This window comes from Chiloscyllium plagiosum, chromosome 21 (genome assembly GCF_004010195.1).
Source record: "Chiloscyllium plagiosum isolate BGI_BamShark_2017 chromosome 21, ASM401019v2, whole genome shotgun sequence".
Taxonomy (NCBI): Eukaryota; Metazoa; Chordata; class Chondrichthyes; order Orectolobiformes; family Hemiscylliidae; genus Chiloscyllium; species Chiloscyllium plagiosum.
The window spans coordinates 46,303,799-46,322,039 of NC_057730.1; the positions used below are offsets into that span (position 1 = coordinate 46,303,799).

Below are 18,241 nucleotides of genomic sequence, written 5' to 3' on the forward strand. Positions count from 1 at the left end.
ACTGCCAATCTTGCAAAGTCAAAACATTATGTGCTTTCAAAAAGGAAGTAGATATAACTCTTGGGGCTCAAGGGAAATGGGGGAAGAGCAGGACTAGAGTATGTGCTCAATGATCAGCCATGTTCATATTGAATGAGGGAACAGACTCGAGGGGTTGACTGGCCTACTCCCATCTTCTACATTTCTAGGTTTCAAACAGGTTTGAGAAGAAAAAATCATGTTGGTTCAACTCAGTAAGGTTTATTCCCAGAAGAGTATTTTGCTGATGAAGCCTTGTTTATGCTCCAAATTGTATTTCATGATAAAATCTAAAGTGAGATGAAATACCATATCTTTTAGTCGCTAATTCCGCAGTTAATTATCTGCAACATTCTTATTCAAAGGATTTCCCCAATAACTTCTCAGTTATTGGCCAAGCTACTTGAAGGCCCCATGGTTGATGTACAATTAAATAATATTAACCGGCAGAATTAAGCTTGGAACAATTTGTTTCAGAATGAATGGGTTGGGGAGAGTTAAAAACATGTTACAACCATTGACAATGTAACCAACCTGTGCCATTGACCATGTCACAGTTTACAGCTAGCCACAGATCACTTAACTATCTTTGCCAACACAGAGTTCAGATTTACGGTTAGGCTAGGACCAAATATTGGTGATTTCTTTAAATTTGGTCACGGGATATGGGCATTGCTGGCTTGGACAACATTGATTGCTCATTCCTAAATGACCTGGAGAATGGAGTGGGGACCTATCCTTGTGACGTGTTGCAGTCCTTCAAGTGTAAGGTCACCCACAGTGCTGTTAGAAAGAGGATTACAGGATTTTGACCCAACAGCAGGCCCAAGAACGACAATATGTTTCCAGGTCAGCGTGGTGTATAGCTTGGAGAGAGACATGAACATGGTGAAGTCCCCATGCCTCATACTCCCTTGAACTTCTACGTTGGGGATTTCTAAAGATTAGAATTAGCTACCGGGTAGAGTCAGAGTTTAATATTAGAGTTGTCCTGTGGATTCAGGCTAGCAAGTTAACATTTAGTCGTTAGTGAGAACAAAAAGTGCTGAAGATCACGGCAGGTCAGGCAGCAACCATGGAGAGAAAGCAAGCTAACATCTCAAGGCTGCGTGACTTTTCATTAGTGTCTGTTCTAGTATTCCGTTTGAGGACCAGTGATTATTTACTAAGATCAGAAACCACTAATGCCTAAGTGTTGGATTCCATTCCCTTGCTTAGAGCAGTAACATTTCTGATACAGCAGCTTTGACATAGGAAAACATCTCAATTCCATGGAAGAGAGTCTATCATTCCTTGGCAAATGACTGGTGGACTAGACCAGAAAAGCCCCTAACCTCTCCTTCATTAAACGTTAGTGCACAGGACTAAATAGAAGGGAACCCAGGACTCATCTGATCCTGCTGGAAATAATTCTTTTAAAGTACAAGGCTTATAAAATTTAAACAAAATAAAGCACAAGGCTGAGGTGCTATTGAGGCACAATAGTAATATCTCTGCCTGAGACAGGTAGGCCTGAATTCAAGTCCTATCAGCTCCAAAGGTGTGTACTAACATCTCTGAACAGGTTCATTAGAAATTATCTGAAGTACAAGGCTTTTGAATATGATTGCATTTTCTGCCAAAGTCTTTGGGTCGATTTGGAAATGTTTTCTCAAAAGTGAGGCTAGCTTGTTTGGAAATGCATTGACCCAGTTTTGGATGTAACAACAATATAGGCAAAAGACTCTGGGAGCCACAGCCACTTGCATTTATATATAATTTTTAATTCGGGATCAATAGTGCTGGAAGAGCACTATTGATCCCGAATCTGGTTTCCAGCATCTGCAGTCATTGTTTTTACCTTTATAATTTTTAATGCTTCAACTAAAATGAATTTGAAATAAAGTAGCTTTGGCAGGTATATACACAACCCTCTGTTTCTGTTGAACACGCAATTTCAGAATTTTATTTCAAAAGTTAGGCTAGTATCTCACCAATGTAAATTCATTAACAGTAAAACCTGCACTTTGGTATGGGATTAGGCCTCATTGTTTTCTAGCTACATATTACAAGTCATAGGAAGTCATTAAAAGCTAACAAATTTCCAAAGATTTAGTTGTCAGTATCCTATTTTTCTTATGATTAATGGAGTTGAAACTCAACCTAATTTTCTAAAGCTTATAATGCAGAAATGTTGTTGCACTACAATTCATGTGGCAGTTTATTATGTTTGAACTGCATGTTTAATAAGATATAATTATTACCTTAACTGTAATGTACCATCAAAAACCCTGGATAAAAAGTCAAGTCACACATCCAAAATGAGGGTACGATGAACTGCAAAGGTATCCAAAGGTAATCCTGGTCTTGTGAGGTCACAACATCCAACAAAAAAATGTTGAAGAGGAATGGAAGCCAGCTAAAGGAAATACACAATACATCAACTGTGCATCTCCAACATGAAAGAACACACCCAGATGACAGAAATGTGACAGAATAGCATGACAGCCAACACATTAGCAACATGCCTGTGAATTGAGAACAGCCAAGGGTTAAATCTGCAACTCCAGAAGGTTACCACACCAAGTTCTAGAAGAGTTGTCCAACCACTGAATAGATACTTGGCTTCTCAGACTTCAAAACTCACACATTTTATAGTTTCTACCTCTGTATAACTACTTTTGTTATTGTCCAATGATCTATATGTTTCCACTGGTAGAATAAAAGATCTATCTTTGGCGAGGAAAAAGAAGATTGTTACATCACTTAGAGTAATGTCTCTGTAAGATACAGGTGAGCCCAGTACGTGTCAACACATGACAATAGACCGTAATCATTCTGTATTGTTACACCCTAGACAAAGGATGTGTCTGGAGATTACTCTGTACTGTCTGTACAAGTTTAGTTGCAAATAAACACACCAGAGATTTCCACGTAAGCAGAATCTGTATACCTAATTTACACGGAGATTGGCTGACTGTGGTGACCACATCATAATTTGAGCTGCTTTGGTTCCACTTAAGGGACACATCATCTCCACCCCATCCTTGATCTGTTTAGGTTTCTCCAGATTTTCCATTGGAAAGTTGAATCCTGGGTCTTAACCAGTTGGATCAGTTACCAGGTTGTGGTTGCTGATGTCTGCAAACGTCCAGGAAAAGCCCCATCAGGAAGCAGGGTTTTCGTCAGTTTGTAGAGTGTGACGTTTCTACCAGCAAGGACCAAGCAACTTCAGACGACTGTGTGGAGTTTATTATTGAATGCCTATGTCAATGCCAATGTTTTGTTAGCTGTCAGCTGATGGAGGTGTTCTCTGTGGAGGATATTTTCCCTGCAGACCTTGGGAGGTTCAATATGCATAGGCACAGGAAGCCATTTGAGTTGTGTTGACTTCAATGTTCCAGAAAGCGTTGCATGACTTCCTGGAGGTGGATACACTGGTGTGATGGATCCTGAGTCAAGTTGAGTGTGTCACTCTGGGATTTGATAAATCAGTGCTAGTGGAGCTGTGTACAGCTCACTTCTAACCATTAGTTTATGGATGAGATTCATTCTCGTCGTGACCTGTGCCTGGTGTTTTGGAGGTGTTGCTGAGTGGTCAATGTACAATCAAGTGGGATGCCAAGATATCTTGACATTGACGTATGGCAACGTAGTTGGCCAGCGTGTTGGTTAGCTCAGTTGACTGGATAGCTGGTTTGCTCCAAACAGTGTAGTTTCACTTGCTAAGGTAGCCGGGCCCTACATCTGTGGAGTACTCACCCTCAGGTTAAACTCACCATCAGTCATCTTTCTTTCTTGAGAGAGCAACATTCAGTCTTCTTGAGAAAGTGACTTTCACTTCACAGAGTGTTTGAGTTATAGGGAGAGGCTGGATAGGCTGGGGCTTTTTTCACTGGAGCATCACAGGCTGAGGGGGCGATTAGATTAGATTACTTACAGTGTGGAAACAGGCCCTTCGGCCCAACAAGTCCACACCGACCCGCCGAAGCGCAACCCACCCATACCCCTACATTTACCCCTTACCTAACACTACGGGCAACTTAGCATGGCCAATTCACCTGACCTGCACATCTTTGGACTGTGGGAGGAAACCAGAGCACCCGGAGGAAACCCACGCAGACACGGGGAGAACGTGCAAACTCCACACAGTCAGTCGCCTGAGGCAGTTTACAGAGGTTTATAAAATTACAAGGGGCATGGACAAGGTGAATAGACAAGATTTTTTCCCTGGGATGGGGGAATCCAAACTAGAGGGCATAGGTTTAAGATGAGAGGGGAAAGATTTAAAAGGGACCTAAGGGACAATATTTTTATGCAGCAGGTGGTGTGTGTATGGAATGCACTACCAGAGGAAGTGGTAGAGATGGTACAATTGCAACAGTTAAAAGCCATCTGGTTGGGTATATGAATAGGAAGGGTTTGGAGGGATATGGGCCAGGTGCTGGCAGGTGGGACTAGATTGGGTTGGGATATCTGGTCAGCATGGACGAGTTGGACCGAAGGGTCCGTTTCCATGCTGTACATCTCTATGACTCTATGATACTATGACTCAAGTAGAGCGATGGTGTTGGTTGAAAGGGTGAGAGTAGTGGGGCATTTGAGGTTTGCAATAAAAGAGCAAACACACAAGCATTTTTCTTATGTCCTATTCCCAAGAACCTCTTTACATTTAGAATGCCATTCATTTTTGGGAAAGCATCAGCTTTTATAGACTGACTAGGTCAGTTTGCGATGTGTGGTCAGTGTGGATGAATTGGACCAAAGGGGCTGTATGACTCTATGACTCTATAACTGACTGGGCCTGTTCAGGTGGAAGCTGAAAAAAACAGATTAGCTAATGACTGGTCAAAGTCTTCATCTTCCAGAATGTGCTTCCTGATAGTGTAAATCTTCAGTAATTTTTTTTTCCCAAGTCCTGAAGTTCTCAGTGTTAATTACAGTTAATGAAATACCTTTGCATTGTAGGCACTGTTGGTAGGCAGCCAATTTACCCACTTCATTTTAATTTGAAATAATGAAACAGAGCTGGGATGGTGGTGGTGAGTTAATGCAATCGGCTAGAAGGCTGTGCATATGTCTCAGACTAACGTCAGCAATACAGCCAAGCTCCAGCTGCCTCCTGAAAGTGAAAGAGTACTGTAACCACTGCCAAGAGAAACACCTCGGGAAGAAATGTCTGCAGGCAATTAGCCAAGCCTCTCAAAAAGGATTTCACCTGAAACGTCGACTTCTCCACCTCCTGATGCTGCCTGGCTTGCTGTGTTCTCCACCTCCTGATGCTGCCTGGCTTGCTGTGTTCTTCCAACCTCCTGCCTGTCTTCTAACAGCCTGCCTTCATACTGAACACTGGCATTTCAAAAGAAGTGGTGAAAATTAGAAAAGAATAATCACATTGGAGAAGTTTGCATTGAGGTTTTATTTCGATGCATTTTCAAATTGATTAATCAGCCAGCACTTATTTCCCATCTCTACTGAGCTGCCTTCTTTAACACCTGTTGTCCTAGTGGTGGTAAGTAAAGTGAATAAAGCTGTTCAGAAGAGAGTAACCAGCATCTTGACCCCAGCACAGATTAAAGAGAGCTGTATATTTCCAAGTAAGGATGATGAGTGGTTTGGAGGGGAATTTGAAGGTGGTGGTGTTCCCATGTATCTGCTGCCATTGTCCTTCTAGATGGAAGTGGTTGTGGGGTGCTGTCTAACAAAATTTGGTAAGCAACTGTATAATGAGCATTCATGTTTTCTCTTGCTTATTAGCATTTCGATTTTTTTGTCATACAACATTACAATATTGAACCTATGTAAAGATGTCTCATACGAACCTGTTTAAATTTTCACTGTAACCAAATACTTTAATCATTATCAGAATTCTGTTGAGTTTTGGCAATGTTCAGTTGACATTGCAAGACATGAAGACCATCCCTGAAGCATTCAAAGGCAAGAAGAAAGGAAAGGTTTTCCTCACACAGCAGAGGGTAGGGGTATTTTAAAACAAATTACTTGATATAATTCCAGCAAAGAAATTGATTTATTTGAAATTACCTTCTCTTTAAATGGTTGTTTGCTCATCAGGTGATATTCATACCAAGTGATCAGTCCAAACCAATGAAGTCTTTCTCAATGCCTTTCAATTACATGGAAAGATGTACTGTCGAACAGGGCTTCTTGGTATCCAATTACATCAAGGGTAAAATTCATGCTCAGCCTGGGGGTAAGTGACAATTACCTTGTGTGAAAAATAAGGTGTTAAAATGTTCAATGCACAAATAGGTAACTCTAGGCGATTCAGGAAGACATTAACGTTTTTACAAAATTGTGCTTAATCAAGGTCCACAATTACCAGATGAAGCACCAGGTTAAGTTCATTAACTTCCACATCAGTCCTTTAGTACTGTAGCATATTAGAAGTGGAGTCAGGTTACCTTGCCACTGAAAAGCCAGCCAAAGTCAGATGTATAAGTAAAGCATCAACATTTTCTAAACTCCAACACCAGGCTCACATTTTATGTAGTTCTGCATTTTATAAGTACACTCTGATAAATTATTATCAAATCTCTTGTATTTATCTCTTTTAAAAAATCCTGTTCCATATTGTGAAGCAAATTTTAAGCTTCTACCTTAGAAATGCTGTGAACCCATCGTCTCAATTTAATGGTAAAGATGCCTGCATTCTTTGTGAATAATAACATTCTTTAGATTTGGAGACACCGGTGTTGGACTGGGGTGTACAAATTTAAAAATCACACAACACCAGTGCTCCGAAAGCTGGTGCTTCCAAATAAACTGTTGGACTATAACCTGAGTGTTGTGTGATTTTTAACATTCTTTAGAAAATCTTGATTTATTTTTCTGTACCTGATGTTTTGTTTTTTTTCCTCGTAACAGTCTGTAAAAACTGATGCTTTCCCAAAAGTGAATGACACTCTAAATGTAAAGAAGCTCTTGGGAGTCGGGCATAAGAAAAATGCCTGTGTGTTTGCTCTTTTATCTCAAACCTCTAATGCCCCACCACTCTTACTTTTTTCAACCAACACTATAGCTCTACTTGAGTCCTTTATTGTCAATGCTACAAAAGCCACTGGTCCCTTCTTATTGCTCCTAATCTGCCCTCTGCTCCTCCACCAACTCCACCTGGATGGTTCAGTCTCTTAATAATGCTCTGTTATGATTCCTTGGCTTTGTCAGAGTTTTCTTCTTCCTACAATGTTAAAATCCTGACTCTTGCTTCAATCTATCACATTGGATGTCATTTGTGAATTTGAGAGAGTGGCAGATGAGAGAGAGCCTCATTGGAGGGATTCAAACATGGAGTCCCATGGAGGATGGGAATGGATCTGAGAAGTGACAACATGTTCAAGGATTTTCCAGGATAAAGGCAGATTGGAGATGGAACAACTATTTGCAAGAACTGTATAGTTGAGGGGTTTTTTTAGGAGTGAGATGAATATAGCAGAATAAGAGGGACTACAATAGAAGAGACAGAACCATCAATAATATCAGCCAATATGGAGGCCAAGAGGTTAAGTTGGATGGTCAGCTGGCTAGGGAAGATAGGAGAGAAACAAAAGACAAATAAGTGTTCAAGACTAGGCTAGGGTGAGCTTTAGAGAACATTTAGCTTGGTGGGCCAATGATGCAGCACAGGCAGCTGATCATATTTAAAAGTGAAAACAGAAATTGCTGAAAAAGCTCAGCAGATCTGACAGCATCCCTGGAGAGAAATCAGAGTTAACTTTTGGGGTTGAGTGACTCTTTCTCAGAACTCAGCTGATCATATTGTTGCTTGATCTTAGTGACAAACAAGTAACTGAGCCTTCACACGTATCTGGAGGTCACGATGAAGGAGACTGGGGAGAGGAGCACTTTGTGATGGGAGGGAAGCAGATGGAGGTGAGAGGGATAATACTGGAATAGAGCACAGTTTTAGCAGACAAGGGCAGGATTTGATGGTATTTTGTCCAGCCAGATCTGGCAGTTGCCTGCCAAATCATTTCTTTGCATCTCTTGGACTTAAAGAAGTGATGATGAGGCCTGCTCTAGGTTGGAGTGAGAAACAGTGAAGACTTTACTGTGGACAATGGAATCAACATAAATTGAGCAAATTGGTAACTGTAGAGACTGTTGTGTATTATTGCTGTTGTGATAAATGGAAGGCCAGGGGCTAGGTAGTTGGAATTTTAAAGCACAGTTGTAAGCAAATTAGTCAATAGGTATTTTATTTCCAGGAAATGTAGAGGTCATTTCGGATTGACATTGACAGGCAGGGACCTGTCCTCTGGAAGGACATGTCCAGCCATTGTTCCTCTTCCAACTAAACAGCAACTAACCAATTCCTGATGCATTCCCCATGGCAAGGCTTCAGAGTTGACTTTCTTAAATTTCAATAAAAGCTTGAGGGATAACTGTTCCCTGCAGTTTGGGGAGTACGCCTCTTCTTTTATTGTTAACAAAAAGAAAAAAACAAAGTTGTAAATACAGAGACTTTAGCTGAGGCATAGAATTTAAGAGCAGGTTAGGACCCAGCTAGAACACAGTGTGCAGTTGTGGAATCCACATTATAGGAGGAATATGTTTGCACTGGAGAGGGTGCAGAGGCGATTTACCAGGATGTAAGGAGGAGAGATTGGATAGAATGGGGTTGTTTACCTTGGAGTAGAGGAGGCTGAGGGGGAATGCAATTGAGACGCATAAAATTTTGAGGGGCATAAATAGGATAGGAGAAGGTGAGGACTGCTGGAGAGCCACAGTCAAAGAGTGCAGTGCTGGGAAAGCATAGCAGGTCGGGCAGCATCCAACGAGCAGGAGAATCGATGTTTTGGGCATAAGCCCTTCATCAGGAATGTGCATATTCAGTCTTACCTGCTGTCCTAGCCGTTACTAGCGGTGTTCCGCAAGGATCTGTTTTGGGACCATAGCTGTTTGTCATTTTTATAAATGACCTGGAGGAGGGGCTAGAAGGTTGGGTGAGCAAGTTTGCGGATGATACGAAAGTCGGAGGAGTTGTTGACAGTGAGGAAGGATGTGGCAGGTTACAGCGGGATATAGATAAGCTGCAGAACTGGGCAGAAAGATGGCAAATGGAGTTCAATGTAGCTAAGTGTGAGGTGATTCACTTTGGGAAGAATAACAAAAAGATGGGGTACTGGGCTAATGGACGGAAACTTGGTAGTGTGGATGAGCAGAGGGATCTTGGTGTCCATGTACACAGATCTCTGAAAGTTGCCACCCAAGTAAATAGTGCGGTGAGGAAGGCATATGGCGTACTGGCTTTTATTGGTAGAGGAATTGAGTTCCGGAGTACTGAGGCCATGTTGCAGTTGTATAAGACTCTGGTGCGGCCGCATCTGGAATATTGTGTGCAGTTTTGGTCACCATACTATAGGAAGGATGTGGAGGCACTGGAACGGGTGCAGAGGAGGTTTACCAGGATGTTGCCTGGTATGGAAGGAAGATCGTATGAGGAAAGACTGAGAGAATGCCCTGCCAGTAGAGTGGTGGACTCTCCCTCTTTATGGGCATTTAAGCGGGCATTGGCTAGGCATATGGAGGATAGTGGGCTAGTGTAGGTTAGGTGGGCTTGGATCGGTGCAACATCGAGGGCCAAAAGGCCTGTACTGCGCTGTATTCTTCTATGTTCTATGTCCTTTTCCTGTGGCACACACATAAATAAGATAGACAGGAAGGGTCATTTCCCCTCAGAAGGGGGAATAATGACCGGGGCTGGCAGGGGGGCATAGATTAAGTAAGGTAAGGTGAAGGGCAGGACGTTTAGAGGGGATATCAGGAAAAATTCTTTCTCCCAGAGGGTAGTGTGAATCTGGAACTCACTGTCTGTGAGGGTGGTAGAAATAGAAACCCTCATAACATTGAAGAAGTATTTAGATGTACACTTTCGATGTCAAGTGATACACAGCTATAGGCCAAGCGCTGAAAACTGGGACTAGAATAGTTCTTGTTCTTAGCCAGCGCAGGTTCAGTTGGGCTGAATTTGATGCTGTAGACTTCTATGACTCTATGATTTGAGTCTGTAATGCATTGGTTGGGGTACTCAGCAAAAGGTCAAGTTACACCCTAACCTTTCGCGATGTGAAAAAGGTTTTTCTCACATTTGCTTTTTTTATGCATCACTTTAAATTGTTGACTTCTGGTTCTTATCCTTTTACAAGTGAGTGCAGTTTCTTAAATGGCTCAGTGTCATATTTTGAATTTTAATGCTTTTGACCAGTGTTTTGCAACATTTTATTTCCTAGAAGTGGCTATATAAGCATAAGTTATTGTTGTTATTTTCTCTTTAATTCTTTTGAACCATGACTGTCTTCCTATCTGTCTACAAGATACATTATTCATTTTTTATGAAAGGACTACTTCTTACATTTGAATGAATCAATCAAAATCAAACTTACGTTTTGGTGCGTTACCTGTAGCAAAATAAAGTGCACTTTGTATTTGTAAATATTTACAAATAATATGTGAGTGGCTTTCACTGAATAGGTTATTCATGGGCCAGGGGTTATTCCAGGAGACGATTATGAGACACAGGTTGCTGAAGTTTCAGACCTCCAACAGCCAAGAAACTTTTTAAATATTTCATTATTTAACAATCTGAATTTTGGTTTAAGTGTAAAGTAACTAAGCAAAGCACCAAGCATACAAACACCTTAGATAAGTAACAGCCATCAACGATGTACTGACTCGAAATGCAAGTGCACTTGACAAAGTTTTTTGCAATTGTCACAGCGTTTGTCTTCTGAACCAGGTGGCTGGGAAGGAACAGCAACTTTCAAACTGTCGTTCAATTCAGGAGGAGCAATTGACTTTGGAAAGGCAATGATAGAAGTTGCCTCTCATGGTAAGTCATGGGAAAGTTAGTAAGAGCCTTTAAAGATACTCCCCAATTGCCTTGGCCCAATCATGGTCCCAAATCCCCCAGAATTAAGCCGTGTGAAGCAGAAAGGAATGGAGAAACTAGTTGACAGTTATCCCACAAAGGGTGTGAACTGCAGTTTATAATTAAGAAAATCTGACAGAACTCAGCCTGAAATAACCACAATTAAAAATGGCATCATGGTTTCTAAAAGAGCTTTGAGGCTCCATTATAATACTGAATAGATAGTCTGGCACATAGTATTTTAAAATTCTAATTCAGTCACTCACGCTTTATTATTCTGTTATTTTCAAGTACAAATAATACTATATTCAAATGCATTATATACAATAGAGTTTGAATCCCATACAAAAGGTTAAACTCACTGTTAAATGTGCTACAATTCCCCATAACTTCTTAAAAAATATCACAGTTCCCAGTAGCCCATAGAAGGAACTGAAGGACAGGGTTTCTTGTTTTAAGATTTTTAAAATTCATTTGTGGGATGTGGGTGTCACTAGCTGGGCCAGCATTTATTGCCCGTCCCTAGTTGCCCCTTGAGAAGGTGGGGGTGAGCTACCTTGAACCGCTGCCGTCCACCTGCTGTGCGTTGATCCACAATGCCATTAAGGAAAAGAATTCCATGATTTTGACCCAGTAACAATGAAGGAACACTGATATATTTCCAAGTCAGGATGGTGAGTGATTCGGAGTGGAACTTGAAGGTGTTCACATGTATCTGCTGCCCTCATTCTTCTAGATGGAAGTAGCCATGGGTTTGGAAGGTGCTGTCTGAGGATCTTGGGAGTTTCTGCAGTGTGTCTTGTAGACAATACACACTGCTACTATTGAGCATCAATAGGGAGGGAATGGATGTTTGTGGATGTGGTGCCATTCAGGTGGGCTGCTTTGGTGTTGTTGGAGCTGCACTCAACCAGGCAAGGGGGTGTATTACATCTCACTCTTGACATGTGCCTTGTAGATGATGAAGAGACTTTGGGGAGTCAGGAGGTGAGTTATATGCCTCAGTTTTCCTAACCTCTCACTTGCTCTTATAGCTGTGATGTTTATGTGGTGAGTCCAGTTGAGTTTCTGGTCAATGCTAATATTGGGAGATTCAGTGATGCCACTAAATATCAAGTGGCAGTGGTTAGATTGTCTCTTATTGTGATGGTCATAGCCCAGCATTTGAGTGGCATGAATGTTGCTTGCCACTTGTCAGTCCAAGCCTGGATATTGCCCAGATCTTGTTGCATTTAAACATGGACAGCTTCAGTATCTGAGGAGTTGCGAATGGTGCTGAATATTGTGCAATCATCGGTGAACATCCCCACTTCTGATCTTGTGACAGAGGGAAGGTCACTGATGAAGCAGCTGAAGATTGTTGGGCTTAGGACACTGCCCCGAGGACCTCCTGCAGAGATGTCCTAGAGCTGCAATGACTGACCTCTAACAGTCATAGCCATCTTCCTATGTGTTAGGCATGGCTCTAACCTCTGGAAAGTTCACCCCTGATACCCATTGATTCCAGTTTTGCGAGGGCTCCTTGATACCATACTCAGTCAAATTCAGCCTTGATTTCCAGGTCTGTCATTCTCACCTACCCTCGGGAATTCAGCTCTTTTGTCCATGTTTGAATCAAAGCTATAATGAGGTCAGGAGCTGATTGGACTTGGCGGAACCCAAACTGAGCGTCACTGAGCAGGTTATTGCTGAGCAGGTGTTGCTTGATGGCACTGTTGATGACATCTTCCATCACTTTACTGATGATCGACAGTCGATTGATGGGGTGGGAATTGGCCCGGGTTGGCTTTGTCCTGCTTATTACATACAGGACATACTTGGGCAATTTTCCTCGTTGTCAGGTAGATGCCAATGTTGTAACTGTACTGGAACAGCTTGGCGAGGGGAGTGGTAAATTCTGGAGCACAAATCTTCTGTAGTATTGCTGATTGTTGTCGGGTCCACAGCCTTTGCTACATCCAGTGTCTTCAAGCGTTTCTTGACATCACGTGGAGTGAATTGAATTGGCTGAAGACTGGTATCTATGATGCTGGGGACCACTGGAGGAGGCTGAGATGGCTCTTCCACTCGGCACTTCTGGCTGAAGATTGTTGTAAAAGCTTCAGCCTTGTCTTTTGCACTGATGTGCTGGGCTCTCCCATCATTGAGGATGGGGTTACTTGTGGAGCCTCCTCCTCCAGTGAGTTGTGTAATTGCCCACGACCACTCATGACGAGATGTGACAGGACTGCAGGGCTTAGATCTGATCCGTTGGTTGTGAGATCACTTACCTCTGTTTATCACTTCCTGCTTATGCTGCTTGGCTGAAGAAAACAATAAGGGGGCAGAAGATGAAATGTGAGAGTAAGCTGGCAAGTAATATCAAAGAAAATTGCAAGTTTTTAAAAAATATCTAAAAAGTAAGGGAGAGGCGATAGTGGGCATTGGCTCACTGGAAAATTAGGCTGGAGAAATAGTAATGGGGTCCAAAAAATGGTGGAGGAACTGAATAGGTACTTTGCATCAGTTTTCACAGTGGAAGACACCAGCAGCATATCAGAACGCCAATAGGGTCAGGGGGTAGAGGTGAGTGTCATGATCATCACTGAGGGGAAGGTGCTGGGGAAGCTGAAATATCGAAAGGCTATCTCGTCCCTTGTTGCCTCCCCCTGCCCCCTCCCCCCCCCCACCCATCAACCATGCGAGAGGGAAGTTAGCACCAACATTTTACCTCAAAATACTCCAGCTGACTAAAATTACCGCTTTACAAAAGAAAAACATATGGTTGGCATAAAACAGCGAGGACTGATGACAAATTGTAATGCAGGCGATGTTGTAATATGTGATGTTTAGTCATGTTGCTGATTACAGTTTTAACATTTCCTTCCAGCATTAAAAGGTCCATCACCTTACACACCTGTGGTATATGTCTATGAAACAATTAGTGTTATACCAACAAGAGGCAGCAGATTTTTTTCATCAACTACTCCAGTTGTAGAACAAAGTCAACAGCAATACACATATGTTCCTGGACCACCACCACCAGCAGGTAATATTAACTCTTTTATCTGAGATTTTGATCATCAGAATGTAGAATAGTAACATTCAGTCTTCAATATAAAGCAATCCTTTAAAAGGACAAATATTGTTCCCACAAAAAGTAATTGTATTTTTTATTAGCTATTGTAAGTTTTGAAAATTTTGTTTTTCAAAACACTTTGCTATTTTACAGGCCAGCTGGCTCTTTTCTGGCAGGTTTTGCGTGTACTCCATTGTAATATTTATCGTCAGCCTCTTTGTTTCCCAATAAGATGTGCCTATTCTGCATTCAAGAAACAAATACAGACACAGTCGATCCACAAGTGCAACTCAAGCAACACAAAAATATCAATTTGCAGAGAATAACTAGAATGAAGGTGTTGGACCTACCCCTCAGCATCAGGAGCTGACAGTTGAGCCATTTCCTAACTTTGCAAATCCCGATTCCATCATGTCCTCCCTCTCCCACAGTGGTTTCAGCTTTGTGAGATGTGACGACTCAGAACCAGAATCTGCTGCCTCTTTTGAGCAAGCCAGAGGCAGCTACAAAGGAAACAATGGTCAAGGCACTCTCGTTAGAAGACCAGCCACTGTTTACTGGCATGTCATCCACTTCAATTCAGGGGTGTTGGTCCCTGTAGCCCTCATATCCCACCCTCCCGCATTACACTGATAAAACTGCAGATGCTGTAAATTAAAAACAAAAACAGGAGTTGCTGGAAAGGCTCAGCAGGTCTAGCAGCATCTGAGGAGAGAAAGTAGAGTTAACATTTCCGTTCAGGTGATCAGATCAAGGGTCACTTGACCCTTGCCAACCTTACCTAGTCTGACCTACATGTGACTCTAGACCCACAGCAATGTGGTTGACTTTTAACAACCCTCTGGGCAATCAGGGGTGAGCAATAAATGCTGACCCAGCCAGCAATACTCACATCCCACAAATGAATTTAAAAAGTTGACTCCATTGTTCATTTGCTCAGTTGAGCATTGTTGATTCGACTTTCTGAGAGTGGGAGGGGGGGGGGTGCAACTGCATTCACAGAAACATTTGGAACAGATAGTCGGATGGAGAGGCAGGGGGTACATTAGGGGGCATTACAGGCAGATGAGAGGAGGTGAGATAGTACGAAGGGCAAATAACCCTGAAACTGCCCCAGCAACTACCATGCTGTCAACACTTTGCAACCTACGCCCTCCCTGCCTCTCTTACTGATCACACTGGCATCCCTGCCTTGTTCTGGCATTCCCCAACCCACATCCCATTCCCTGAACCCAAAGGTGCTTTTGAGGCACCTTTCCTCCAGCAGCAGCTTCAGCAATGACCACTGCTGATGGTGGCGCTGCTGAGCTGCTGTGGCATTGATTGGAGCCACAGGTCTCAGTGGTGGAACGCCACCATTAATTGGACTACAATCGCTGAATTGGCTACTGGCAGAATTCAGAACATTGTTCTCTAAGGAGCTTCTCTGACCTATTCCTTCTCTGGCTATAATCCTTCACAACTGGAACCACCCCACTAAAGCTCCCTCTCCATCACCTCCTTTATAAAGTGCACAGCCCAGAATTAGATAGAATACCTCAGCTAGGATCAAGCTGGTGTTTTATGTTGGTTCAGCACAGCTGCCTTTCTCTTTAGCTTTATGCCATTAGTTCAAAAACCCAGGATACCGTGTGCATTATTAAAGTGCTTTGTTAACCTGTCCTGTCACTTTCAAATGTTGAAATATTAATTTTGTTTTTGACTGCAGGTGGTTACTATGCACCAGTTCCTCCTATGTATGCTCCTTATGGACCTCCACCTCCAGCGTATTTTGGAATGCACCCTCCTCCAAATTATGCTCCAGCTGGAACATCAGGTAATCAATCTCTTCGGGAGTTGGTTTATAACAGATTTCAGGCCGGGCGGTGAGGATATGTTCAAAACTTCCAAAAAAAGCAAGTTACCACATATAATCCTTTCAGGATATCATGGTATTGATAGCATGTTCCTTTGGTGAGTCATAACAGATTCTGGTCAACCAGACTGTCCTTGCCGAAACAAAATAACAACTGCACAGTCGGATATGATTCCAAGAGCAGAGACCACTTGCTGAACAGTCCCAAGTGCATTAGTAGCAACATCCAGTCAAGCACATAATGCAGTAGATGCTGGAGATCTGAAACGAAAACAAAAACTGCTGGAGAAACACAGTTACTCTGGCAGCATCTGTAGAGAGAGAAAGCAGAGTTAATGTTCCACATCCAATGACCCTTCTTCAGACCTTTCTGAATTCAATCCAGTGACAATGAAGGAATGGTATTATAGTTCTAAGTCAGGATGATTAAGAAGAGAAGGTAACAAGTGCTTGATTCATCAAGCTACAGTGTCTGGATGCTTAATGGTAGATGTTGGTGAATTGAGAGATGATGGAGAAGGAGCCTTGATGCAGTTCATTGTGTAGATGATACGCACTGTGACAAGGAAGATGGTGCTGTCATTGTAATGTCACTGGGCCGGAAGTACAGATGCTTTGGGAACTCAGGTTCAAATTCAGGTTCATCAGGCAGGGGAATTTCAATTCATTTAATAAAATCCGAAGCTGAAAATTAGTCTCTGATGTTCACCGTGAAACTATCATTGCAGATGCTGGAATCTGTATTGAAAACAAAATTGCTGGAAATCACAGCAGGTCAGGCAGCATCCATGGAGGGAGTGCAAGCTAACATTTCAAGTCTAAAACATAAAACATAGAACATTACAGCGCAGTACAGGCCTTACAGCTCTTCATGTCGTGTCAACCTGTGAAACCAATCTGAAGCCTATCTATCCCACACTATTCCATTTTCATCCGTATGCTTATCCGATGACCATTTAAATGCCCTTACACTTGGCGAGTCTACTATTGTTGCAGGCAGCGCGTTCCACACCCCTACTACTCTCTGAGTAAAGAAGCTGTCTCTGACATCTGTCTTGTATCTATCACCTCTCAATTTAAAGCTATGTCCCCTCGTGCTAGTCATCACCAAGCTCTTACTGTCCACCCTAACTCTCTGATTATCTTATATGTCTCAATTAAGTCACCTCTCAACCTTCTTATCTCAAACAAAAATAACATTAAGTCCCTCAGCCTTTCCTCATAAGACCTTCCCTCCATACCAGTATACATCCTAGTAAACCTCCTCTGAACCCTTTCCAAAGCTTTCACATCCTTCCTGTAATGCGGCAACCAGAACTGTACGCAATACTCCAAGTGCGGCCGCACCAGAGTTTTGTACAGCTGCAGCATGACCTTGTGGCTCCGAAACTCGATCCCTCTACCAATAAAAGCTAATCCCCTATATGCCTTCTCAACAATCCTATCAACCTGGGTGGCAACCTTCGGGGATCTATGTACATGGACATCGAGACCTCTGCTCTTCTACACTCCCAAAAATCTTACCATTTGCCCAGTACTCTTTATTCCTGTTACTCCTTTCAAAGTGAATCATAGAACATAGAACATAGAAGAATACAGCGCAGTACAGGCCCTTCGGCCCTCGATGTTGCGCCGATCCAAGCCCACCTAACCTACACTAGCCCACTATCCTCCATATGCCTATCCAATGCCCGCTTAAATGTCCATAATGAGGGAGAGTCCACCACTGCTACTGGCAGGGCATTCCATGAACTCACGACTCGCTGAGTAAAGAACCTACCCCTAACATCTGTCCTATACCTACCCCCCCTTAATTTAAAGCTATGCCCCCTTGTAATAGCTGACTCCATACTCCACCTCACACTTCTCTGTATTAAACTCCATTTGTCACCTCTCAGCCCAGCTCTGCAGCTTATCTATGCCCCTCTGTAATCTGCAACATTCTTCATCATTATCCATAATTCTACCGACTTTAGCAGCATCTGCAAATTTACTAATCCATCCTTCTATGCCCTCATCTAGGTCATTTATAAAAATGATAAACAGCAATGGCCCTAAAACATTCCTTGTGTACACCACTAGTAACTGAACTCTAGGATGAACATTTCCCATGAACCACCACCCTCTGTCTTCTTTCAGCTTGTCAATTTCTGATCCAAACTGATAAATCACCCTCAATCCCATGCTTCCGTATTTTCTGCAATAGCCTACAATGGGGAACCTTATTGAACGCCTTACTGAAATCCATATACACCCCATCAACTGCTTTACCCTCATCCACCTGTTTGGTCACCATCTCAAAGAACTCAATAAGATTTCTGAGGCATGACCTACCTTTCACAAAACCATGTTGAATATCCCTAACCAACTTATTCCTCTCTAGATGATTATAACTTTTATCTCTTATAACCATTTCCAACACTTTACCCACAATTGAAGTAAG

The 18,241-nt window shown here is 42.4% G+C and overlaps 1 protein-coding gene across 1 annotated transcript in view; it reads left to right on the forward strand.

The window, feature by feature from the left end:
- The first annotated feature begins 2,329 nt into the window (after nucleotides 1-2,329).
- The window catches only part of LOC122560451 (WW domain-binding protein 2-like), a 33,035-nt gene continuing 17,123 nt past the window's right edge, over nucleotides 2,330-18,241 (forward strand). Inside the window, exons 1-6 of the mRNA XM_043711084.1 lie at nucleotides 2,330-2,352; nucleotides 5,864-5,972; nucleotides 6,070-6,208; nucleotides 10,754-10,846; nucleotides 13,755-13,913; nucleotides 15,652-15,759. Coding sequence (XP_043567019.1) covers nucleotides 2,330-2,352; nucleotides 5,864-5,972; nucleotides 6,070-6,208; nucleotides 10,754-10,846; nucleotides 13,755-13,913; nucleotides 15,652-15,759 — 631 coding nt within the window. The remainder of the gene's footprint in view (nucleotides 2,353-5,863; nucleotides 5,973-6,069; nucleotides 6,209-10,753; nucleotides 10,847-13,754; nucleotides 13,914-15,651; nucleotides 15,760-18,241) is intronic.